The sequence below is a fragment of the Onychostoma macrolepis genome, chromosome 23 (genome assembly GCF_012432095.1).
Source record: "Onychostoma macrolepis isolate SWU-2019 chromosome 23, ASM1243209v1, whole genome shotgun sequence".
Lineage (NCBI taxonomy): Eukaryota > Metazoa > Chordata > Actinopteri > Cypriniformes > Cyprinidae > Onychostoma > Onychostoma macrolepis.
This window is the reverse complement of record NC_081177.1, coordinates 12,080,430-12,105,780: the sequence shown is the minus strand read 5'-3', so window position 1 is coordinate 12,105,780 and position 25,351 is coordinate 12,080,430. Positions and strand designations below refer to the sequence as shown.

The 25,351-nt window shown below is 35.1% G+C and overlaps 2 protein-coding genes across 3 annotated transcripts; both read right to left on the bottom strand.

Moving 5' to 3' along the window:
- Positions 1–2,609: 2,609 nt before the first annotated feature.
- On the bottom strand, positions 2,610–15,861 carry tmem201 (transmembrane protein 201). Of its 2 annotated transcripts, none has more exons than XM_058764342.1 (11): positions 15,643–15,861; positions 14,430–14,550; positions 13,715–13,903; positions 13,258–13,437; positions 12,446–12,792; positions 11,691–11,894; positions 8,495–8,721; positions 4,514–4,576; positions 4,088–4,369; positions 3,531–3,665; positions 2,610–3,440 (listed from the first exon to the last, which is right to left on the bottom strand). In XM_058764342.1, exons 1-11 carry the CDS (start codon positions 15,750–15,752, stop codon positions 3,349–3,351), a joined length of 1,950 nt encoding a protein of 649 aa, XP_058620325.1. In that variant the 5' UTR covers positions 15,753–15,861; the 3' UTR covers positions 2,610–3,348. The 2 variants fall into 2 exon arrangements, with proteins under 2 accessions (XP_058620325.1, XP_058620326.1); XM_058764343.1 differs by having other exon boundaries at positions 3,531–3,659; positions 15,643–15,860.
- An 846-nt stretch (positions 15,862–16,707) lies between these two features.
- slc25a33 (solute carrier family 25 member 33) lies at positions 16,708–24,965 on the bottom strand. The gene is made up of 7 exons (XM_058764321.1): positions 24,796–24,965; positions 21,538–21,711; positions 20,586–20,663; positions 19,635–19,735; positions 19,445–19,511; positions 18,568–18,848; positions 16,708–17,606 (listed from the first exon to the last, which is right to left on the bottom strand). Exons 1-7 carry the CDS (start codon positions 24,834–24,836, stop codon positions 17,404–17,406), a joined length of 945 nt encoding a protein of 314 aa, XP_058620304.1. The 5' UTR covers positions 24,837–24,965; the 3' UTR covers positions 16,708–17,403.
- Between the last annotated feature and the right edge of the window lie 386 nt (positions 24,966–25,351).

The window sequence follows — 25,351 nt, the reverse complement described above, 5'->3', positions numbered from 1 at the left end:
CTCTTCACAGTATTCCCACAACTGCTCCGTCCAATCAAATATATGAAACATGCCATCAAAGGTGCCGCCTTGTTAAGACCTTATTTGATGAGGCTGTATTCTCAGCATAATATCATATACGTCTATATGCAAAACATACTGCCTATTTTATAACTTTATATTTGTTGATGTGAAATTTTTTTTTTTCGAGAAATATGGGTTCCCTAAAAGGAAGGCTATTTAGTAAGTTAAACAATTATAGCAATACATTTATTACGATATTTATTGTTTTTTAATGTCAGTTCATTGTTAGTTCCAGCTCAGGTCCATTAAATAATATTAACAGATACAACTTTTGTTTTTAATACTATAGGCTATATATAATGTATATAATATAACTAAGATTAATACATGCTTTATCAGTATTTATTTTATAATTGTTAGTTCATGCATAGTTATTTATTGGGTAACACTTTACAATAAGGGTACATGTACTAATGCCTAAATTAATACTTAATTCATCATTCATCGAGTTAACTAATTATGAACTAACGAAGAGCTATCCTTAACTACAACTGGAGTCATAGGGATTCATGCATGAATACAGACAGCCTTAACTACGTGTTAGTACATGTTTAGTTAATGCATTAATTAAAATTTATGGGTAAACTAAATCAAACAGCCTCTTTAAGCAGGAGTAAGAAATGCTCTGACTTTGAAATCAATTTTAGTAATTTAATACTATCATAATTTGAGCATTTGATATCTTCAGCGTTGATCCTCCTCATCAAGTGTAGAAAATACTAAATACACTAATGACTGATCTTGTCTGTTTTATGTTCTTCTCTTTCCCTTTAAACTCACCCTATTGTGACTTATACACAGATTAATAAAAACCCACAAAGAACATTTGTAGAACAATTCCTAAAGAAATGCTCGAACTGGAAAGAGTTCACTGTCCATCCAGACACAGCCGTGATGATCCTGTACCTCCGCTCTCTGACTTCTTGAAAATCCACACAGCATCTCTTAACCGGGCTGAATACTCACTGTGTTAGTACATGTGTGTTAGATAGAACGTATAACATAAATCATGAGCTGAGTTTAGTAAGTAGTTAACAGTGAATTCATTATGATTGGGCCCCCTCAAGTAAAGTCATGTCGAAATCAACTTTAACAAGCTAGTTGATGTTACTAACATGTAGTTAAGGCTGCCGTTATTCATGCATGAATCAGTATGACTCCAGTCGTAGTTAAGGATAGCTCTTCGTTAGTTCATAATTAGTTAACTCCTTTAATACATGATAATTAGTACATGATTATCCATGTACACTTATTGTAAAGTGTTACCATTTATTGTTATATGTAACTAATAACGAAGGTTAATGGAACCAGTATTGAGTGTTACCTATCATTTTAATAACTGAAGTGTGAAATTTTCTGCATATTGTCATTGGATGAATCTTGAGCTCAGAGACATTGTTTTCAATAAATAAATAAGATAAATGAATACTGTTTGGGAAATTGTTAATGTTCATATCAGCATTTTTGAACATTATTCTTAACAGGTTTGACCAATTAAAATTAAAAATTCTCTAATAAACCTGCACTTTTCCATGTAAGTGCAAAAATATTTGTTTCTGAAAATGTATTTATGTGATTTATTGCAAAATTGTCGTAAGATCACAGTGACTTATGGAATGTGCAGTATATGTAATTGACCACAGGCTGTAATGTCCTTAGTCTGAATGTGTCTTACAATAACATAAAACATTCTTACAGCAAGATGCATGTATTAACTTGCCTTTTTGGGGGGGTTCCCACTCTGCCAGTTTCATCTTTATGTGCATCAACAAATACATTGCTAACTACAGTGCTTCAGATCTTCAGTTACCTCCATTAAAGACAGCACATTCATTAAGAGTAAATACATCAGAAATCCATCTTCTAAACCATTTGCAAAACACATTAATGGCTTGTAATTAAAATGAATTTGCATTCTGTTCTTTATTTTTTTTGGAAAATGGACATTGACAACCTAATCATCTCTCAAATAACCACCCACTCTGAGCTGTATAAAGTCCTATACTGAGAGAATCCAGATTGTTATCATTCTTTTAGGAGACAGACTGTCTACACCCAGCCAGTGATGGAGAAAGATAAACTCTGGTACTCTGGAGTACTTTTCATTATTTACTTTCAGTTCCCATTGTATATTTTTCCTTACACTTTTTGAGAATGTAAATGATTGCATCGTTCTCTAACACAATTCAAAAGTGCAACATGCAAGAACAACTGAATGTTTCAAATACATCATAATATGGGAACTGATACACAAAATTTAACTTATCAAGAAGATCAAGGAAAACCCTTCCCAACTACCTTCATGCTCAGAATTTCTGAATGTTGAAAGAGAACGTTTTAAATTTACATTTACACATTTAGCAGATGCTTTTATTCAAAGCGACTTACAAAACAGGAGTATAAGAAATTTGTCAAGTAGCCAACAATATTTCTATTATACAATGTCAGAGATTATGAAGCAATCTAGAGAAAAGGAGAAATTCAGAAGATATTTCATCATCATTATTTTTTTAACATAAAATACAGAAGACACCAAAACCAATGTATAACTATTACAATGGAGATTTATTTCAATCTGGTAATTGAAACACCTTTATTTTATGTACAAAATATTCAATTATCCTGTTTTCCCTTGACATTATGAGTTGAATCATAAAACAGAGTCAGAGGCTCAATGGACACAGTAACAGACATTTGCTAAACCAAACCTTTCAGTGTCACATTGTTGACAAAAGTAGATCAACACAAACATATTGCACTTTATAATATCACATCATTAAAATAATGACATGACATGGAATTCTTCTTTCAGGATGTAGGATAACCAGAAACACTTAAATGTACAGCAATATGGCAAAGTCGTCAAATACATTTTTTATAAAGATGCATCACATGCCCAACAGACATCATTCAGTTAAACTAAACAGCACAATCATTCAGTCTGAAACACATCCAGTGTTTAAAAACACAAATAATGATTGAACATGCACAAAAACATGTTTTACAAAGCTCACATCATACTTTGCGGCATAATGTAGAATCTAAGCTGCATTTAACAGAGCTTAAGTTAAGAAAATACGGTCTTCTAATTTATTTGAGAATCTCTATTTTTATATCCACAATTGTTGAGCAGCAAGAATAAAGTTGTAGCCGTCACCTAAGGGAAATTCTATCTACGTATTTCCTGTAAAGGTCCCAGATTGACTGAGCACGCAGGTGACAAAGACCAGTGTACATCCCAGTTTGACCTTGAACTCCTGAGGTCTTTTCTATATATGCTTATCTCTAATTGTAATAAAGATAGAAACCGATGAAGGTTAAGTTAATGGTCAGGCTGGCAAACAGTAGACCAGGCCAAAGCGTCATGCCCAAAAACCCTGTGAAAAAGACAAAAACATTCGAACAATAAATAATTATGCAGAACAGAGTAACTCGGTTAGTTTAAATGCTGAACTTCCTATTCGCACCTTTCCATCCAGGCTTGCTGTCAGTTCCATTTCCTGTGGTCGTGTCTACATGGCAGTTTGAAGACGTAGAGGAACTGCCCATTCGCTTCTCCACATGCTCAAACACACTCCCCTCATCGATCAGTGAACCTGAATCTCAAACAAAATCATATCTTTATCAATCTTAAAAGTTCAAGAATACTGAGAACAGAACATATAAATAACATTTGCCCATAAAACCAACAGACTTGAATGATATGAGGTTTTTAACTTAAGAAACGGAGGTTTCTAAACTTCAGTTATTAGTAGTACAATATAATTTTCAAGTAACACTAGTAAATAAGTAGATTGAAGATTGCACCTTAAAAATAGCATTAGTATGTTGTCCTCAACAAAGCATTTGAAACTTAAGAAAAAAGGTAACAAAAAGTTGAAAGAAAAAAAAAAAAAAAAAATCAGTCACTTTTCAAGTTGGGTAAAATTTTAGGGCCACTTTATATTATCAATCAGCTCAAATCGTTGACAGAAACTTTAGGACATTCATGTAGATTAAAAATACATCCAAAAGTGTCCTATACCATGATTCTGTGAATGGAAGTGTGGAACATCAGGCAAGAATCCTCCGCTGTGCACGTGGCTTTGCTCTGAAAGAAACGGAGGCGGTGAGGCCAAACTTAATGGCTCCAGAGGAGAGGAAAAGAGCCGCAGCTTTTGCCCACTGATGTTGAGTCTGGCCGGACTGATGAGTGGCCGCCGCTGCCTGGCGGAGCTGGAGGTGGAAGTGACAGATCCTGCCACGGAAGGAGTTGGAGACTGTCCAGGAGAGGAGGGTCGGCTTCCAGATTTTAGGGAGTAGTAATCTATTGAAAAATGAAAGAAATTAGTTTCACCGTGTTCATCAAATGGCGATGTGACTGATAAGTAGTAGACAATTATCATACACATTTATCTGGTTTGAGTTCATAAAGATGCATACAACAATTCCTTCACTTCTTCGGAGTTACCTGAAGGCGGAGAGTCTTTACACTGTGAAGATGGTCTACTCCCACTGAACAGGAAACCTGAATCTACAAGTAAAAGAATAAATCAGCACAATTGTTTTACTTGATCGAAAACACAGTAAAAGTGGTAATGCTGTGAAGTATTTTTATTACCATCTCAAATAACTGTTTTCCATTTTTTAAATGCATTTTATTCTTGTGATGCAAAGCTGAATTTTCAGCATCAGTCTTCAGTCACATGATCCTTCAGAAATCATTCAGTGCTCATTATTATCAATGTTAAGAAGAGTTCTGCTGCTTAATATTTCTGTGAAAACTGACATTTTTTTTTCCAGATTCTCTGAAAAATTGAAAGTTTACAAGAACAGCACTTATTTGAAACAGAAATGTTTTGTAACATTATAAATGTATTTACTGTCATTTTGGATCAATTTAAAGCGTCCTTGCTGAATAAAACCCCAAATTTTTGAACAGTAGTACAACTGCAGTTTATTATTTGAAACATTTCCATGGCTACTTTCTCAAAAAGTGAAAGGTAGCTATCGCACAAAAGACTGATAGAAATTCCTAGCAATTTTCATGATACAACACAAGCATCCAACTGCAAAGTAGAGACATTTAACACACTCATTCTGTCATTCCAGGAATGTCTCCATATGTGCAGCCAACACAGCTGCAGCTGTAGAGGAGCAGCACCATTAAAGAGCATTATAGAGCAGATGGGTGAAGGTACATGATGGAGCAGGTACCGGCCCTGCTCACACAAAAGCCTTTTCAAGACCTCCTGTGGAAGTGTGACGGAGAGATGAGTGATACTCTAATGCTTCTGTAAAAATGAGCTGTGAGAGATCTCATATTTCTTAAAAATACAACTTTTGTTAGCTGTTGAAGATCACAATTACATATCCATCTCTATATAACGCAATGAGGTGGAAATGAATCAAACGCTGAGATTTCTCAGACAAGCGTGTGTGATTAAATCACACGTAAAGATCAAGCTCTGGCCCTTTTTATCACACCTGCCGAAACCACTGCATCTGATTATAGGAGGCTGACGTTTGCCATCTCATCTGGTCTCGTCTGAAGATCCACACATGAAACGAACCATGATTCTTCTACCGTCTCACAACAGTCATTTAAACACCACTCCCGACATCACCCTGATCCCAGGCTTTAAAAGCCTGTGTGTATTACAAAGTCCCGTTTACTGACGGGTCAAAGTTAAAAGCCATGGCAAAGCAAGCTGTTGCCCCTGCCATCCCTTTTGATATGCAGTATGAACAATATGTTGGTAGGTTATGCAGAGTCAAAACTTTGAGTCAATTAGGTAAACTATTTTTTTTTTAAATGCATAAACATGAATCAAAACATTATTGTTAAAGGAATAGTTCATCGAAAAATTACATTTCAGTTTTTTACTCATTTTGCTGCAAAATGTGACTTTTTAAAAAAATATATTTTCCATACACTGATAGTTCATATTGATCTGTATCATATTTGATATGAGAGCTGGGGTCCGTTCTTCGTACCTTGCTTAATACATCGGAGATGATTTGAAAGATTCCAGATCTTCTAATCCTGATAACTGACCTCTGGCTAATTTGGTTCTTCAAACGAATTTGCGTATTAGATTAAAATATCTGGATTAAGTTGTCTTAGATTACTGTGCGTTCTCGTGTTCCTCGAAAAGGGCAGATGTATCGATCCTCGAAACCACGATCAGCAATGCAGCGATTGGCTGGCAGCAAGACAGCAACTTAATGACATCATATAATTAAAAAAGACACCTGATGCAAAAAGTTGACAAATTTCTGGACCTTTATAAGGAAACAGCGAAGCAAACAAAACTAAATGTTATAACAGATAAACGAAATGTGCATTTTGCATGATTCCCAATGATTTATATCTAGTATTTGTACAGGCTTTACATTTTTATTTTTATGTTGTAATTAGCTATTCATTTAATTTTATCTTTGAAGCAGATTTGTTACGTGACAGCATTAAAGTTTTTAAGGGTCAAGATCAAATGATCTGCATCTCCTGCACTCCATCAAGCCACTCCCATAATCACTGTCACCGCTCAAATTAATGCACGACTCAGATTAACTGTATAGCATGTGTGTAAGACTCCAATACAGTTATAAAGTTATAATTTTATCATGAATAAATATATCAATGAGTAAAACTGGCTGTCTATATGATTATAGACTACACAACATTATTAGATTATTTTTAAAATATTTTTATTATTATTATTTTAAATTATTGTCCCTGGATCAGTAGGGTACTCTTCTAATAAAGTAGCAGTGGCTAGGACAGATTTTAAGTATTAATTCCATTTAAAAAGATGCAATCTAATCCTATTTACATGAAATAAGCGTGCTCCCGAGCAGGTTTTAGCTAACGGACCTGTTATGACAGCAAGTCCAGGATGAGCTTCGAAGAACCAAATGATCCAAGATCAAGCGAAATCAGCAACAATCAAATCCAGCTGAGTTAGCGACGTATGAAGAACGGACCCCTGACATGGAGGGCATTATCAGTGAATAATGTTCTTCACACAACTCTGGTCAATGTATATATTGAGCCTGTGGTCAATATATGTCACTGGACAAAGAAAAATTGTTCCACTGAAAAAATAACAGCAAACAGCTTTGGAACAGCATGACGGTGAGTGAATAATGACACATTTTATTTATAGGTTCACCATTCTTTTAAATATAAAGATAAAACAGAGAAGCTTTTAATAAAATAATAAATTAGTCACTTCCTGTAACTCTAAACTCATCAGCAGTGGGAAAATCCCTGTAGCATGCAGGTAGCTGGAGATACTGAACAGACTATTTCTCAATCACTTTGCAGTTTTCTTTGGCAGTTGGCAAAATTCCCCTGCAAGGTGCGGCACTGTCTGGGGTGAAGAGTGAGCCGAGTTCCTTGTATCATGAATTCAGTCAGTCAGTGACCCACATCTTTCCCATCATGCACTTCTGCACTGGTTCCACAAAACAGCACCTGGGGCCCCTCACTATAGCAGCACTGCTCTTAACTTCACAAACTAATTTTTCTACATTATATGACTGTTACAACTATTTTACAAAAAGCCCATTTCACTGCACAGCCCATTAATTTTTAATTTGCGATATCTATTTAATTATAATTGGCTTTATAAAATATAAAAATATATTGAAATATATCAGCAGGCTTTATGCATGGTTAAAACAGTTGCATTTATTTTATCAAAAATACAGCAAAAACAGTAATGTTGTAAAAAAAAAAAAAGTAAAATTAAAGTTTAAAATAAACGTTTTCTATTTTAATATATTTTAAAATGTAATTATTTCTGTGATGGCAAATTTGAATTTTCAGTAGCCATTACTCCAGTATTCAGTGTTGCCTAAAAAAAAAAAAAGTATATTTATTTATATATATATATATATATATATATATATATATATATATATATTATTGGTGGTTAATTTTAATATTATTATCAATGTTGGAAACTGCTCAATATTTTGGTGGAAACCATAATACAATTCTCAAGATTTTCTGATGAATAGAAAGTTCAAAAGAACAGCATTTATTTGAAATATAAATCTTTTATAACATCATAAATATATTTACTTCTGTGATCAATTTTATTTGTATTTGCTGAATAAAACCATTTTTTATTAAATTTTACTTTCCCCAAAGTTTTGAATAGTAGTGTATCACAGTTTCCACAAAAATATTAAGTAGCAAAAACTGGTTCTAACATTGATAATAATAAGAAATGTTTCTTGAGCAGCAAATCAGCATATTAGAATGATTTCTGAAGGATCACGTGGCACTGAAGACTGGAGTAATGATGCTGAAAAGTCAGCTTTAGCATCAAGGGAATAAAACTAAACATGTTACTGTATTTTGATCAATATATTTTTTGATAATTTATTGATTAAAAAAAATATATATTAGATGACAATGTGAATCTAGCTTATGCTTTACCTGCTCGTGCGAGGGAGGGGATAGTTCCCAAAGAGAGGGCCCTGTTGAGTCGCCCAGGCAGTGAGGAGGGCGAGGCTTTGCGTGTTCTGTGGATTTGCTGGCGGATGAGCAGCTGTGACAGGTTGGGGGGAGGCGTTGGGATGAAGGTAGATGATCCAGACACAGGTGCAGACAGCGACGGACAGGGATTACTGTAGTACGGCCCAGGAGAACTGCCAGACAGATACCTGCAACAAACAGAAGAGAATCGGTCCACTGCTGAGTTTCATGGAGCAAATATCTCTTCAGTTACTGCTATGGAGGAACACTGTATTCTGTTTCACTTAAAGTAGTTAACTGCAAAAAACTCTGCAGACTTCAACAGAATTTAAAAGCCTGAAGACAGAGAAAATAAATGAAAAAAGTATGTTGATTCTGTCATCTGATTATGGCTCCTCATTTGAATGTAGTAGATTTCAGTGATGTAAAGACTTCATTGCAGATAATAAATAATAACAATTTAAGAAATCGTACATTAGTAATAGAGCTCCAGTTCAAACATTTGATGCGGTCACGCTAATTTCTTGGTTTTCTGTTTCTCCAATTTATAAAAGCACAACAAGCTTCCATCTCAAACAACCTTTAATGTAACCTAAATAAATAAAAGAAATGGCAAACACACAGTTCGCATTTTATCAGCGTTTATTTCACTTTCATAATAGGGTTAAATAATACAAGTATAAAAGGATGCAATACAACCCAAGTGTACAGCTCCAACGTGCTGCTTTACTCAAAACACAACATTACAACAACATATCTGAGCTTACGTTTCTGGACGGAAACCGTGTCACACTATTCTAGAATGCAGTTGTTCATTTCACATTATATCTTTGGGGTCATTCCATGTCAAAATCACCAGAAACCACTGATCAGGTGATGATATACCAGAAAAAGCACAGCAATGCCACAAATCGATTATTTGGGGGTTTCTCAAAGTCAGACAACTATTTCCAGCCTGTGGGCAAAAAAAGTATCAAAAAGCTCCAAATAGATTTTTAGATTTGTAGTGGTCAAGAGGCCACAAAACATTCAGATGTACTTGAGATTCGAGTTTATTGTTTTATGGTAATTGAGCTGGTCCTAAACTGGTCCAAATCAGAGTCTTAACTTAGTAAAAAACTGGATTTGACAAGATACAGTACCAAGATAATATTCCTTAAACCCAATGACTTTCCTTCCAATCAATCTCGGACATCACCATGCACCTTCTGATACAACATGCACAGATCTGTGATTTCACTTTGACAGGTCCTACCACATTATTTCCTCAGTGCTAAATTCAGGTTTACTTATTTACTCACATTTGAAATCATATGAAAATTGGGGAGGCAACATACTTCCGGACAATCTAAATTTGTCTAGAAGTGAAATAAAGTCAATAAAGGATCAAGTATACTCCCAAAAATACAATGCTGTTCTAAATAAATGTTATACATCATAAATAGATACTTGTTTCAATGCCAAGTCTAAATACACATTATTATTTGTATTTACCAACCATCAGCTTTGGCAAACAAAACTATGACAATGAGGATACTAAATATTCAACGATACTGATGTCTACAGTTAAATACTCAAATAAGTGAAATGTGCCACCAGTCATTATAAAAAAAAGTTAATGAAGCTTTACATTAGGCACGTTTCACCTCTTGGTAATACAAAATTATAAATATTAAAGCTCATCGGAGGTGGACAGGTACCAAAGATTTGATTTGAGGTTGATACACATCTAATGGAAATGAACATAATTAATTTAAATAACAGAAAAGTTGCAGACAGTAAGTGTCTAAGTCACATTAGTACTTTGATCACAGCAAAAAACGATCTTCACAGCATATGCCACATGCATACAGTAACTTGGGAAAATACAGTGATGCAAACCTACAAAAACATACAATCTATAGTCGTACTATCACAATGTCACACGTTTCTAGACCACAGCTAAAATACAATACGTTTAGTTTTCCACACAATCCCTACAAAGCTTTATTTTTACAAGTTTTGAAAATGTCTCTTTTTGTTAGACACTTGAAAGAGATGGCTATGTATTATAGAGCTTTAGTGTGGTTAGTAGTATTCAAACTAAATGGCATGTAATACAATGTAGTGCACCTATAACACTTTACAATATAGTAAATATAAAGTTCATAATATAATAAGCATAGTGCTATGCAAAGTTAGCTAATTTTGCATACAAATTGCATAAATTCTGTACTGAGGTAACGATTACAAAATCAACCCCGGTGGTGGAGACAGACTTGAAATTTAAGTTAATTAAGAATCAACACGAAGAGAGACAAATATTTTGAGACTCTCTTAAATGTGTTCAGCTGTAGCTTAACCTCAAAACTGAACGCTGAGTACTTGAGCTAAAATATAGCAGAAGTCTAACATATTGGTATGTTTTTAGCAACTAAATACTGATATCATCACTTTTGTTATGAGATTGCAAATATGAGATCGGAGCAGTGTAAGCATAATACAGTATTTTTGTTACAGTTTGGTATAGTGGGTAATGGGTATAGTTTTAGACGGTAAATTAAATGATGCAATGGATCAGGGAAAAAAAATATCCCCAAATCCCTAAGCACCATTACAATTTCTTGTTGAACAATGCATTTTCTATTTCAATGCAAAAACATCATTACACACCGCTAGATGCATAAAAAAAATCATTCACTCATGAACTAGTCTGTATTTTTACAAGCTACCCCAAATCTGTGAATTCAACCTGCACCAAAACAAATGTAAAATTGACATATTCTGAATTGTCACATTAGGGGCATGGTGGTAATGTCAAGCACTACAAAAAAGGCACTAAACAATCCTTTTCTAGTACTTTGAGCAAGCTCATCCACACAGACTATTTTTATATATATATATATATATATATATATATATATATATATATATATATATATATATATATATATATATATTAGCATGGCGTTTAAAAGGCCTATTTAGCATGTATTTTGGCCATGGAGGTTTATAATGAGTGCATTAGTTAGTTAGTGTAAATTGAAGACAGTTGGGAGGAAAATGTTCCCAATCTGAGAAAAAAAAAAAAAAAATCATCAAACCCTTGTCCCAAAAGTGTCCTCGATTACAGATGCCATAAAATATCTTATCTTAGTGTCACTGCTCAGATTCTGACCTGCGACCTCTGGCTCTTCTCTGACTCGTGGATTTGCGTGTTGCCACAGCGGCAGTGAATCCCACCAGACAACACACAGAAGTGATGCCCAACTTGACCGTTTCCAACCAATCAGGGATGTCCGTCTTGAGGTAACACTCGACCAGGTAAAAACATATCACCAGGAGCCAAAGCACAGAGGCCACAGCGTCAATCCTCCTCAACCTTGAGAAGAGGAGAAATATTTTTAATTTAAAATTAAAATAAGTTTACATATATGTACACATTCATTTATATAGTAATTTCAAATATATTTATCAATTTATCATATATATATATATATATATATATATATATATATATATATATATATATATATATATATATATATATATATCCTATATTTAACAGTCAGCTGTTAAATTTAAGTACACAATTAGATAATACCAATTTAGGTCAACCAATATATATTTATGAATTTATATTAATGTGTGTGTATAAAACATACACATATACAAACATTTATTCATACATTAATTATAAAAATATATTTATCCGTTTCACATTCTTTCATCACATAATATCGCGCAAAGTATTATATATATATATATATATATATATATATATATATATATATATATATACACACACACACACACACGTGTGTATATATATATATAAATATACACACACACACTTAATGTGTCAAATAAATGTAAAAAATACGTACAAATTGGTAAATGTATTTTTGTATCATGAAAATTTAATTGGTTCACCTGACAGGTCCTGCCATTAAGACACTTGTGATGCAAGTTAGGAGACCAACAGAGGCTACGGCCATCTGATGGTCGCTTCCGGACTGCCAGACGAGTCGAGCGTTCTCCACAGCCTTTTCCGGCAGAAGACCCACCAGATCATCCCACATCATGCTGCCCTCCTCAGCCTTGCTTTCACTGTTATTTTGGAGGGGGCGTTTAGGTGGGTTGACTCCTCCGCTTAATGTCTGCGAGATGGAGGAAGCCACATCTCCAGACAAAGCCACAGCTACAAGGAAGGCACAGGCGAGAAATGCAAGGACTCTGAGCAAGATCAACCAGGCTGGTGTGGCGAGTGAGTAGGTGTTCTGAAGAAAAGGATAAAAAAAATAAATAAATAAAAAAAAGATCACTTGATATGGGAATAGCATTTGATACTTGCATGCCAAGCTTGATTAAAAACTACACTTGACTCAACAGTAACTGCATAATAAAATACTCAGGACACAAAAGAAGCAAGCGAGAACAGGTCTTTCCTTATCTCTGGCAATCAATTCCACACATTTATCTGCGGTTTAAGAAAACACTAGTAACAGACTGGTCATTAATCACACTTGATGCATGTAACAAACGGTTGTAGTAAAATTGCAGTTTTATCTGGGCAACATCTAAATTCAATGCAGTTTTTCCATGTCAAGCCCTTGGCACTTAATCAATCTCTTAGATTTCTAGAACATACACTTCAGAGTACTACAAAAGGGGAATCCTCTGTATTTTTCATGTCAAGTCTTGTGGCTTGATTTGAAACCTTATAAATATATAGAGATCACCACCTTAATAAAGGCTTTATCAGCATCCCGACTGCGTCTGAGCTGGTGGTTGAAGAGCAGAGCCCGCAGCTGTCGGTTCTGGTGTTTGATGTAGTACTCCACCGCCGTCTGGCACGGCCGGCACAACTTGTAGGTCTGCTCAAGGTGGTGCTTATATACCTCGATCTCCTCATCATAGTTTTCCTGCCATTATGGTGAACACAGTGCATTAAAATTTGAAAATGCATGTTTTTAAGCTGATGCTTTTCACATTTTAAAAATAATTTAAGCTGTTTATTCTAGCTCAAATAAATACGACTTTCAAGTATGTATAGATGCCTGCTAAATGCCATATTTAATATATGCCATTTCTGTCTCAAACTGGTATAAAAAGCATAAAAACAAATCTTAATTCAGAAACGAGCTTTAGATCTTGGCCGTCTTGAAATTAAGACATTAAATGGGTGAATTATAAACCTACATCATCCCTGGGGATGAACGAGGCCAGCTGCTTAATCTTCAGAGTCTGGTTGTTGTTGCACTTCTTGCACAGAAGCATTTGACAGTTGACCCACTGCAGAGTCTTCGGTGACTCCGGGACACCGGCCGAAATGCCATGGTTGAGATGCTCCATGTATTGAGCAGGGATGGGTTTGTTGTAGTCCCCGTTCTACAAAAACAAGCACAAAACAAACACTTAATTACTTGACACCAACTAAAAGTACATTTATAGCATATTCAAAAGCTGCATCAGCAACACAGTAATTTAACATAGAAAATTTGTTGTTCTTCTGAACTTTCTATTCATCAAAAAAAATCCTGAAAAAACTGTATCAGTTTCCACAAAAAATATTAAGCTGCACAAGCGTTTTCATCATTGACGATAATAATAATAATTAATATTTACTAATCAGCATATTAGAATGATTTCTGAAATAATGAAAATGCTTGCTGAAAATTCAGCTTTGCCACAACTGTAATACAATACATTTTCAAAAGTTATCTTAAAATGTAATATTTCAGAATATTACTGTTTTTACTGTATTTCTGATTAAATAAATTCATTCTTGGTGAGCATAAGAGACTTCTTTCAAAAACTTCTTACCAACCCCAAACTTTGAAAGGTAGTGTATAAATAAACATGTAACGTAATATTTTTGTCTTTTCAAAACAACAAACAAATCTTATAAACATACCTCCTGAAAGCCATTATACTGTTCACAGTATGGACAATCCCAGCAGTTTCTGTTCCCATAGGGGACAATTGTGTCCTGATTGCAGAACCAACAATTCACATTGACATGAGTTGGTTTTTTCCTGTCGAATAAAAAGGGTTGGATTCAAGATCACTGCTGCAAATTACCATGCATTAATAACAGAAAACAACTGTAATACAATACTCCTATTAACACTGAGTCAACAGACCACTACACCGGTTCTCAATTAACAGGTTACAAGCCTGTTCTGCGGACAGACAATAATCCTGCAATCTAAAAACTTGGACAAGTTGTATCAGTTTCCATGGAACATGCAAGATATTCAGTGGAAACTAATGTCAAGCCTGAGCATTGAATCTAATGTAAAACTGAGATTTTGTTTTTCCAGACAGCACATTCAATGTCTCAGGACCTGAGACTGATTACCTAACAGTAGCATGAATAGAGTTTCTATTTACAGACTGATAGATGCTTGGCAAGTTTTTGCATGTTTAATATTACTTAGAAATTTCAAAAGAACTAACATCCTGGAAATGAATTGCGTATCTTACTACTCCACAGTCTACTAAATGGTGAAAATGAATACCTTGTTGTACTACTAGACAAATTATGACTGATTCATTTATTATAAGAGCACAGCATTTGTGTAATACCAATAAAAGAAGCTGGAATCTTGCACTTTTGCTTTAAGTCTAGCATCATTTTGACATTTTCAAGTTGCTCTTACCAAGGTAATTTAGTTTTCTGTCAAAATAACATAATTAACTTGGAATAGGTGTCATTAACAAAAACCACCAAAAAAAATTAAATAAAAATAAATGAATGAAAACACTGAAGGAATTAATACATTCATTAATCATTGATTTACAGAAGTAACAATAACTGTATTACTTGTGATATTTTTGGTGAAAAATACTACTATAACTGTGAGTTTCTGTCTGTTTTAAGTACCACAGACAGCATGCCTAAGCCATTTTGCGAGATCTCGCGCGCTTGTTTGTATAGCGCGCGCGTTCAATAGCTCCGCGCGTGCACAAGTATTTTTCATGGCCGAGCTGTTGAAAATACTACTGCCAATTTATGATCATTATATTGGAAACCGTGAAAGTGCAGTGTAGTTCCGTAGCCCTAGCTAAACATTCATGTCTGTTATACGAGGCCCAGCGACATCTTATGGGCAGGGACACAATACCTGTTTGCAATTCTGTAGATAAGCGCTCCTCCTGCAGCGATCGCCGTTGCTCCAACACCTACGACTACAAATGGCGGGTACTGTAGTAAAATTTGGTTAAAGGCGTCCATTGCAAAATGACTGTAGTGTTATTCACAAGGGGCCACACGCTGGTGTAGAGCATGCGGCAACAGAAGCGCGCATCAATCTACAACATGGCCATATCCAGGTCATGAGAGCGATATCAAGAGCTGTCAAAATAAAAGTTGCACTTCTAAACGGAAAATAATAATAATAATGTAAAATAATTATTTGTTAATTATATACATCAAATAGTAAGATATAAAACATTAAAATGTATAATATAAATTTATAATTAATGTAATAACTGACATAAGTTATCTATTCTTAAATTAAAAATATTTTTTGTACACTCCATACCCGTTTCACAGGAATTAATTTTTGCATTATTTTCATGATTTATACATTTTGAATTTTTCATTCATCTTTTTTTAACATTTAACCATTAGCTTTATCTGTGTTCTATCTCTGTTTACTCTGAAATTTGCAGAAAGTACTTTTTTAATTACTGCTATACGCAGTGCCTTCAATAAATAAAATCTTGCCTGTTCTAGAAAATGAACTGAAGCAGGTTTATATGGTATAAACCTGCCCTCTTGAGGCAACGTATGTAACAGCCATTCACAAGCTTTACCAAGACATTACAACATATTAAAAACTTTTTTCCCTGAACAGTGGATTCTCATCTTTCAGTCACCTTAAAGTTGTGTACAAAATATTATCAGTAATCACAAGTTGAATCGTAATTAACATAAGATAACATGCTTAAAAACATGTGTGTGGACATTACTTAATCATCATCTTCAACATAACCGATTCATACATTCCTCTCACTTTGTACTGCATTGTGGCACAAGAGATAATACATAATCTACTAGAAGGCTCAAAGATCATGTTCTTTCTTCATGTTTTGGAACCTTCAAGTAAACAGCTGGGATCCTGGGATTATTGACTCCTTCCTTTGTTTTCAAAGTCTTGCTAACAATCATAAAATTCATCCAAACAGACTTAAAAAGGTATATTTAATTTAATGTGGCTCATTTTATCTGTGCATTTCCAGCAAGGAAAAAATAACTTCCATAATTTAATTTATTAAACCAACAGCAGCATATGCATCAATGCCCTCATTTTCACATACAGTAAACAAGATGATAGGTTTCTAGTAAAGAGGTGAATGGAATTGATTGGTCAGATTCCAGTGCTACTAGTTGTCATGAAGCAGGAAAGTGTTACAAAATATCGGCTCCTAACCAGCTATTCTATGCCCCCATTACAGTATCATTTGCATTCCTTCTAAGAACTTCATAATAAAACCCGGATCTACTAATGATTAACTCCAAAACTCTTGGACATGTACCATATCATAGATCCAAAGAATTCCAGAGTCAAAAAAACAAAAGGCTGCTACTTATAAGAATAATAATTTAGTTAACTTAAAAGCACTATTTGTATATTCAGATGACTTTTTGCTGTACACTGATACAGTATACACAAACATCTTGGAGTAGCTATGCAATATGCGCCATTAACATAACACACAAACAAGCAAAACAGTTCTGATAACATATGCAGTCAACGCAAAATAAAAAAGCTATTTAAAGTCTTTGGGTAATTCAAATAAACATCCCTGTTCACAATGGATTCTTTTCTGTCCACTTTAGCTGCAGGTAAAAAGTATCATTGTGCTTGTAGTGTTCAGCTTCATTTGGAGGGTTCTCCCAGCAGATGGACAATGAGCTCATAGGTGGACAGCACTATGGCCGTGTTGGGGATCTGTCTGATGAGCTGTGGAATGAGTCCTCTGTAAAAAGCTGCGTATCCCTCTTCCACCGCCACAAGGCGCGCCGTCTGAAAGAAGTACTTGTATTTGCTTCCCTCTTCTCTTAGTCTTGTCCGAATTACCTCTGGAAAACACATCAAGAAAGGTTGGTCATTAAAAATGAGGAGACGTAGAAGCTTCTGCAAATCCTTGTTCTTAAAATCTTACCAAATTTCCTGAATTTTATTTATTAATATATTAAATACAAGCTTTTGTAAAAAAAAAAAAAAAAAAAAAAAAAAAGGGTTTTTCCCTGTCTCTTTTGACCAATTTCATGCATCCTTGTTGAATAAAGGCATTTTTTTTTTAAATCTTACTGACCCCCAACTTTCGAGTGGGAGTGTATGTAATTGTTTTTAAGGTTTTTTTTTTTTTTAGTCTTTTCATTAAAATGTATATTTTTATACACTACCATTCAAATATTTGGGGATGGTAAGATTTTTTTTAAATGTTTTTGAAAGAAGTCTCTTATGCTCACCACAGCTGCATTTATTTGATTAAAAAAAAAAAAACACACATCAGTATTATTAAAATAGTGAAATATTATTGCAATTTGAAATAACTGTTTTCTAAGGTAATATATTTTAAAATGTAATTTATTCCTGTAATGACAAAGCTGAGTTTTACCATCACTCTAGTCTTCAGTGTCACATGAGCCTTCAGAAATCATTGTATTATGCTGACTTGGTGCTTAAGAAAGATTTCTTATTATTATCAATATTGAAAAAAGTTGTGCTTCTTAATATTTTGTGGAAACTGATTTATTAATTGTTTTTGGATGAACAAGTTCAAAAGAACATTACAGCTGTTTTTAGCAGTTAATTCCATTATGAATAACTGCATGTTGTTGTAATAACCAACAAAACTCTAAATTCATATTTGTTTTTTTAACTATCAAAATGTTATTTTACTGTATTTCTCATGAACTCCAAGTCCTGTCATAAAAGTGCGGGTCTTACTGCTAAAGAGGGAGCAATCTATGTTTATCTTTAGACAGAGACTGGCTGATGCTAGTTTACACTGGCTGACACGTAATAACAACCTACCATGTGGATAAGCTATGCAGGAGGCGCAACCCTTGGCAAATGCAGCAGCAACCATGAGGCCCAGGAAATCTGAAGCGCCTTTTTCTGTGTCTGTGTCAGGTGTGGTGAATCGACTCTGCGCCAGGTACTTCTTCAGCGTCTCGTAAATAAGGAAGCAGATCATGGTCTCTGAGATACCAGCGTACGATGCCGTCAGGCCCCGGTAAAAACCTCGCACACCTTCCGTCTTATAAACATACCGCGCACATTGTAACGCGTTCATTTTCTTCTCCTCACGTGCCCTGGAGGACAAAGAGACAGTCGGTCATGTGATCAGGAAGAAATGGATTACAAAAGGTCAAGAATTTAACATGATTAACTCTGAGGTAACCGTTCTGCTTTTAAAACCTAGCTTATGCATTGAATACTAAAATCAAGGTCAAAGACTTCGAAAGGTTCACTTGCAACTTTAATTTACATTGCACAATGTGGTTTGCATGTAGAGTGGGAGGGAGAATTAAATGGCAGACTATTTTCAGACTGTACCATCTGACATACTTCTCTCATCTGACTCTAGCAGTTTACTGCCGGCGCTCTTTATAGCGCAAATATAGAACATGCCTGCTAAGCCCCGACGGCTGCGTCAAGGTGGATATTTGCACTGCAGCAGATTGGATCACATGCTAATCATCATGACATTTATGTAACAGAGAGAGTGCTAATTGTTTGTACACCCCCATCCTAAAAAACTCATTACCCTCACAGTATCTAGGGATGTATTACCCTCACATGCAAAAGGCCACAACTCAATACAAGTCTGATACAGATATGCGTCATGTCCTCATGCAAGTTCCCTGTTGAGGGTAAAGCAAGGTGAAAGTCTACAGCATTAACATACTTCCTCTCAAGCTGCATTCTTGTTTTGACCATCCAGATGGGATTCATCAGGGAGTTTGTGACGAATGCTGTAAGAAAAACAATGCAATTAGGGATTCAAACACCCACTTTCTTAGAAACCATCAAACAGTTCTGAGAAACGTTATCTGCAATGTTGCATAAATGTTCTTTTAAAAACCTTAAGGCATCACCTGCAAAGCCAGCCGAGGACATGTGGACAATTCCACTGTTTGGGACAAAGATGCCATTGAAGGTCTCTTTTGACTTTGAATAAGCTGCAAAATAGATCGCCCTGAAGAAGAACAGAAGGAGAACAATATCAGTGCCTTTACTCTGTTGAACTCGACACCCCCTGCTTCCTCTCTCCACGCATGACAGTCCAGAGTTCATTTTAATATGAAAAAGGGCCGTTCGCACTGAAAGGCTGCCAATGTTTTATCAAGCCAAACAGCTTGCAGTGAGAGTTCCTGACAGTGCAGTGCGTTCTCTGTGCTGAATGTCTGGAACAAACTGCACAAAGAGCTGAATAAGCACCCAGATCTAATGCCATGATGACTGTGGGAAACAATGATTGCATTTTCAGAGAATAAGTACATCCTAGAGGAGTGAAGAAAAAAATTCTAGCTAACTCATTTTAATTTGAATGTAATTTAGCAAGCTAGCATAAGAAATGTATGGCTATTGTTCCTGAGAAAATTCTCAATAAGAAATAAATTACCAATACTTCTTGTTTCTACTAAGAATTTTGTCACTTTTTTTACCTTATCTAAACATCAACTACTTTTCCTAATTCAAACAAAAGTTAGACGGAAAGGTAAAGTTATTGTTATGGAGAAATTTTGTATACAATTACATTGCAGTTTTATTATTGTATATTATAGTATTATGATTGTGAATACACATATGGAAAAAAAGTGACAACTCCAACTTCTTTTTTCCTAAATTCAAAATTCACGCTACAAGGAAAGGCATTGTTATTGTTAGATAGTAAAAAAAAAAAAATATATATATATATATATATATAATATATTTTTTTTGAAGTATGCATGTATGTATATATTACATACGCATGTGTAACAAATTGTAGAGTGGATAATTTATAATCTAACCTTGATTTGGAAAAAATCTAATTGAACCATTACCTTGAGGGTGCAACACCAACAAGATTTGGGCCCAGTCCTCTGAATAGAGATTTTGGTCCCTCTTTCTCTAGAATTGACCTGATGAGGACAGAGAGATGAGATTTAGACAGATGTAGCACTACTGTGAGGCATTTCAGTCAGACTGCATGAGACCAGTTTATAATCCACCTACACAGCTTGTTTTGAACACTGCAATTATGCCGCACAACTAGTGACACCTTTACACAAATTAATTTCCTTCATAAGCCACCCATATGGAACAAACATCTTTACCAGATAAATACTGAATGTTGACAGTAATGAATCATGCTTCTCACAAAGCGACTTTCCAGAAGTTCTTTTTGTAATTACAGGTAATATATCACTTCCTGAAAGGAAAAGCCATTCAAACATCTACTTCAACACTTTTTCCTTAAACTAGAAACTATTAAAAATGAGTCACACGGGAAATGCTTCCTCATGTTAAATAAAGGCTAAATATAGTGTCCTTTTCCAAGATAGATATTGAACAGTTCGACTAAATTGAAATGGCTCTCTTGAAGTTTTGGAAGTCACGTAGACCCGTACACTCCCTCAGAGACGCTCAGTCAGGGACACCTCGTGTTTGCGGCTAGTAATTCGAGCACAGCAAGAAGGCATCATGTGACAGTGCCGGTTCATGAGAGCAATGCCATGCTGTGCCCAATTACCCAAAATAGGCATTGACAGGGAACACTTGCAATCTCTTTTGCCTTTACATAAGACAAACCCTGCCCCTTATCATCATCAACTGCAGCAGCTAACAGCAGGATAAGAGCTGCTTTAATCTGCGTTCATTTAGAAGATCAAATCCATTTGCTAAATGAATCTACATAACAAGACTTCAGACATCAAGCGGTGCCGCCCCACAGAGGTTCCGGATCTACGTTTAGGGTGGATGATTGCGTCATATTGTTTGTACTTCCTTGCTTACCGTAACACCTGTAGCAAGCCTGGGGTGACAGGTCCCGGTCTAATGACGCCAGCACCATTGAATGTGCCCAGCTGGACCTGGAAAACAGGTCTGAGGGTGAGGCCAGATGACTGTAGTCTGGTTTTTAACACCTCCAGGGGGCAGGTCATGATGGCACCTACGGTTCCACCACATCTGTGGAGAAAATAAATACTTTTATTAAGCAACTAAATTCATGACATGTAACAGGAAAGATTCTTTCGAATAAATGTTGTTCTTCTGAACTTTCATTTCATCAAAGAATCATGACAAAAAATAAATTAATTAAATAGCACAAAAGTTTCAGCATTGATAAATAGAAATGTTTCTTGAGCACCAAATCATCATTTTAGAATAATTTCTGAAGGATCATGTGAACCTGAAGAATGGAGTAATGACTGCTAAAAATTCAGCCTTGCAATCACAGGAATAAATTACGTTTTAAATTATATTCAAACAGAAACCAGCTATTTTAAATTATAAAAAATATTTCTGTTTTTACTGTATTTTTGATCAAATAAATGCCAATAATCTTACCAACCCCAAACTATTGAATAGAGTATCAATATCTGTAACGTATAGGCTATCTAAAATAACTAATATAAATAAAGGTCAAAAATATGCAAAGAAATATTGTATATAACTAATAATGATTAAAAAAAATAGTTTAAATAATATAAATTCTAAAGAATTCTGCAACCTAAAAATTGGGCTGGGTCCAAAAAAGGTTGAGGACCTCAAGATTAAATAAACAGAAATAAGCTTGCGAGTACAAAATTTGATAAAGGTTGCTGTTACGTTTGCTGTTTGAGGTAACACTAAAATCTAGTTCAAACTAAACTTTAGACGCAAATATATGTGTGCGCGTCAGCAATGCTTGTGGCCAGCCTTCCTGGCTGCTTTAAGAGTGAGGTCAAGGAAAACAAACTGAACTTCATCAAAATTATACAATGTGACGCAGGTGACATTGATCGCAATTCATATTACAAAATAAAAGGATTAGAGTCATACACTGGTTTAACCTAATTGGTTCCAAATCAAATCAAATAAAACGGATGATTGAAGAACATGACCATGTAAATAAATGAAAAAAAATGAAAAAAAAAAACAACAAAGCTAACTAATGAACCAGGAAAAATCCAGTCCAATCTGCAAGACATTTTTATAACCAGAGTACAAAGTAATTACACTTAATCAACTGTTATGTGTCTTGTTTATTTCTAGTGAGACTTGAGGCAAATAAATTACAAGATCTCAAAATAACAGATCATGTTTCACAGAAGTCAAAACACAGAAGTTGACATAGGTCACGGATCGTGTTAGAGAAGTACAAGACGTGAAGAACACAATACCTCAGACCTCAGGACATCAAATAAAGGACAGATTAATCACAAATCTGTCTGAGAAGCACATTCAGTAACAAGGGCAGACGTCCTCAACAAAAGCCTTAAGCCCAACACTGATGCAAGTCTCCTCTTGACTTACTTCCCACAGCTTGCCTTCTCATCCATGTTTTTATAATAGACCGTTTTGTAACACAAACAAAGCTTGGGGCATGATTATGTAATGCCCATGTTTGAATAAAACAAACATGCAGATGTCTATGCCCTTCACATCAAGTCACCTGAATCTAACTAATGTTTAAATTAGCTCAAAACCTGAAATTATTAACTTATAACTTCAGTTATATAACTGAAAAATAACAGGCAACATGCAAAACCTGATGTGGTAACATCTATGCCTATAAAGCTTTCACCATATGAAAACAGCAGGAAAATTACAATTACATTAAAGTTTTTTTCTGACCTCATTTGAGAAAATCAAAATAAATCTAAAACTTTGTATGCGTGTGTGTGTGTGTGTGTGTGTGTGTGTGTGTGTGTGTGTGTGTGTGTGTGTATATATATATATATACACACAAAATGTTCTGCAAAGCCGCTGCATTTATTTTCACAATAAATTATATTTATTATGAGCACTATACAATATTTTAAATCAAAGAACGTTTTTATTATATCCTAATATTAATAAGAAAATTCAATCCAAATAATACAAACTAAAATCTGTCAAATGTTTTGCCAACAGTACAATAACTAAAAGACTAATATTTAATTATTGTGCAATATTTCGACTTTACAAAATCACTTCATAATTTCACAAATCGTATTAATGGGTCTGTATACATGAAAACAAAAATTATTATGCTTTATTTCAACCCTATTTCAAACACTTATGAAAACGCATAGGAAATCTTAAGCTAAAAACATGTGCACTTCAATTGTGCTTTTTTTTTTTTAAAATAGCAGTCACTCGTTCACCTACATTCATTACTCTCTAGTCTAGTACACATGCTTGCATTCTTGACATGAGTATGAAGCTCTCTGTCCTTGAAAGAAGCAAGCACTTCTCCAGCTACATTTTTACTAAGAGCAGGTGGCATTTAACAGCCTGCGCAAAGCCAACGCATTGAAATGCGCACAAAACACAGGCGCGTTCTTGAGAAAGTATGACATTCACGACTGCAAAATGACACCAATAAATCAATATCAGTCTTTTTAAGGAGTAGTAGATAAGTACTGATATCAAATACGGGTCGGGGGACGTAAATAATTGCGGAATGACCTTGGATGCATTTATGTAAAGCAAGACGCTTCTATTTAAATATACATATGCTAAAGCAAACTAGCTCTGCGTAGACGATTATCTAGTAATTTTATAAATCAACATTTCACATGCATATGCGCATATTTCAATTTGTGCGAAGAGCTCGCCAGAGATGAAACTCGTCTCGTGGCTCAGGACATTATTACGTAACGCAACACACTGCTCTGTGTCTTTGACAGGCTAGATCTGAATTAAGTTTTTACTCTCCAGGCAACATTTTACAACAGTAAATAAAAAGTATCAACAACCTATAGTCATGTGATCTGAGCACTAAACCTGCTCGCGTATTTAAACGTAATCTAGAACGCTTCGGTCGCGTGACTGGATGCTGCGCTGGCTAGTTTCACCGCCGCTAGCTAAAAGCTAACAAGAGCGGTCTTCATTTGAACTCCTCTTCAAAATATCACAGAGGAGATATTAATAACAGAAAAACGGTATTAAAATTGACTTCTCGTCTGAGATAAGTGTGACATTAAGGTCAAAACGCCGCATTGCGTTTAAAGCTGCTATCGACCTTCCAGTCTGGGGACCGTCATCCTCGGTTTCAAATGAATATAAAAGTCAATTTCCACTCACCCCCCCGCGAAGAGATGTAACAGCGTGTCTTTCTGCGCCATTTCAAAGAACCATCGTACCTCACAAAAACGTTAGACTTAAAATAAAAAACTAAACGTAGTTGCTTTAGGCCAGCGGCCTGATAGTGCTCGGCTACCGGCTTCTTTAGCTTTAAACCCAGATAACGCGCAGAGCTCGAGAGAAGTACCCTGGACTCACGTCATAGGGGCTGGCCGGGGGTGTTGTCCATGACGTCACGCCATCGGTTTATGCACAAACAAATTGTAAAATTAAACTGTTGCAGAATATTCGGCACGTGTGACATTCTGCGATATATAAAAGGTTAAATAGGGATAAATTCGCAATCAGTCATTTTTATTGAATCTGTATAGTTCCATATAGTTCTACAGTTCTTTAAAGCCAAAAACACTTTAAAATGCAAGATTAATCAATCTTTTCCTATATTCTATAGCATATTTCCTATATTTCCTGTATTCATGAACATGAAACTCGGGGACTCAATGAACCCTGTAAGTTTGAAACTTTTTGTTTTGATTTGAAATGAATAGCTATTGGG

Coding starts and splice junctions, on each gene's coding strand:
- tmem201 (XM_058764342.1), bottom strand. CDS start 15,752: ATGGACGCCTTTAACCAAATTTTACTACAGTACCCGCCATTTGTAGTC. Junction 8,722..11,690: donor AGAAGAGCCAGAGGTCGCAG/GTCAGAATCTGA, acceptor TGTTTGTTGCAG/GTATCTGTCTGGCAGTTCTC. Junction 3,441..3,530: donor CAGCAAGCCTGGATGGAAAG/GTGCGAATAGGA, acceptor TCTTTTTCACAG/GGTTTTTGGGCATGACGCTT.
- slc25a33 (XM_058764321.1), bottom strand. CDS start 24,836: ATGGCGCAGAAAGACACGCTGTTACATCTCTTCGCGGGGGG. Junction 21,712..24,795: donor TTACATCTCTTCGCGGGGGG/GTGAGTGGAAAT, acceptor TTTTCTCCACAG/ATGTGGTGGAACCGTAGGTG. Junction 18,849..19,444: donor AGAATGCAGCTTGAGAGGAA/GTATGTTAATGC, acceptor TTTGTCCTCCAG/GGCACGTGAGGAGAAGAAAA.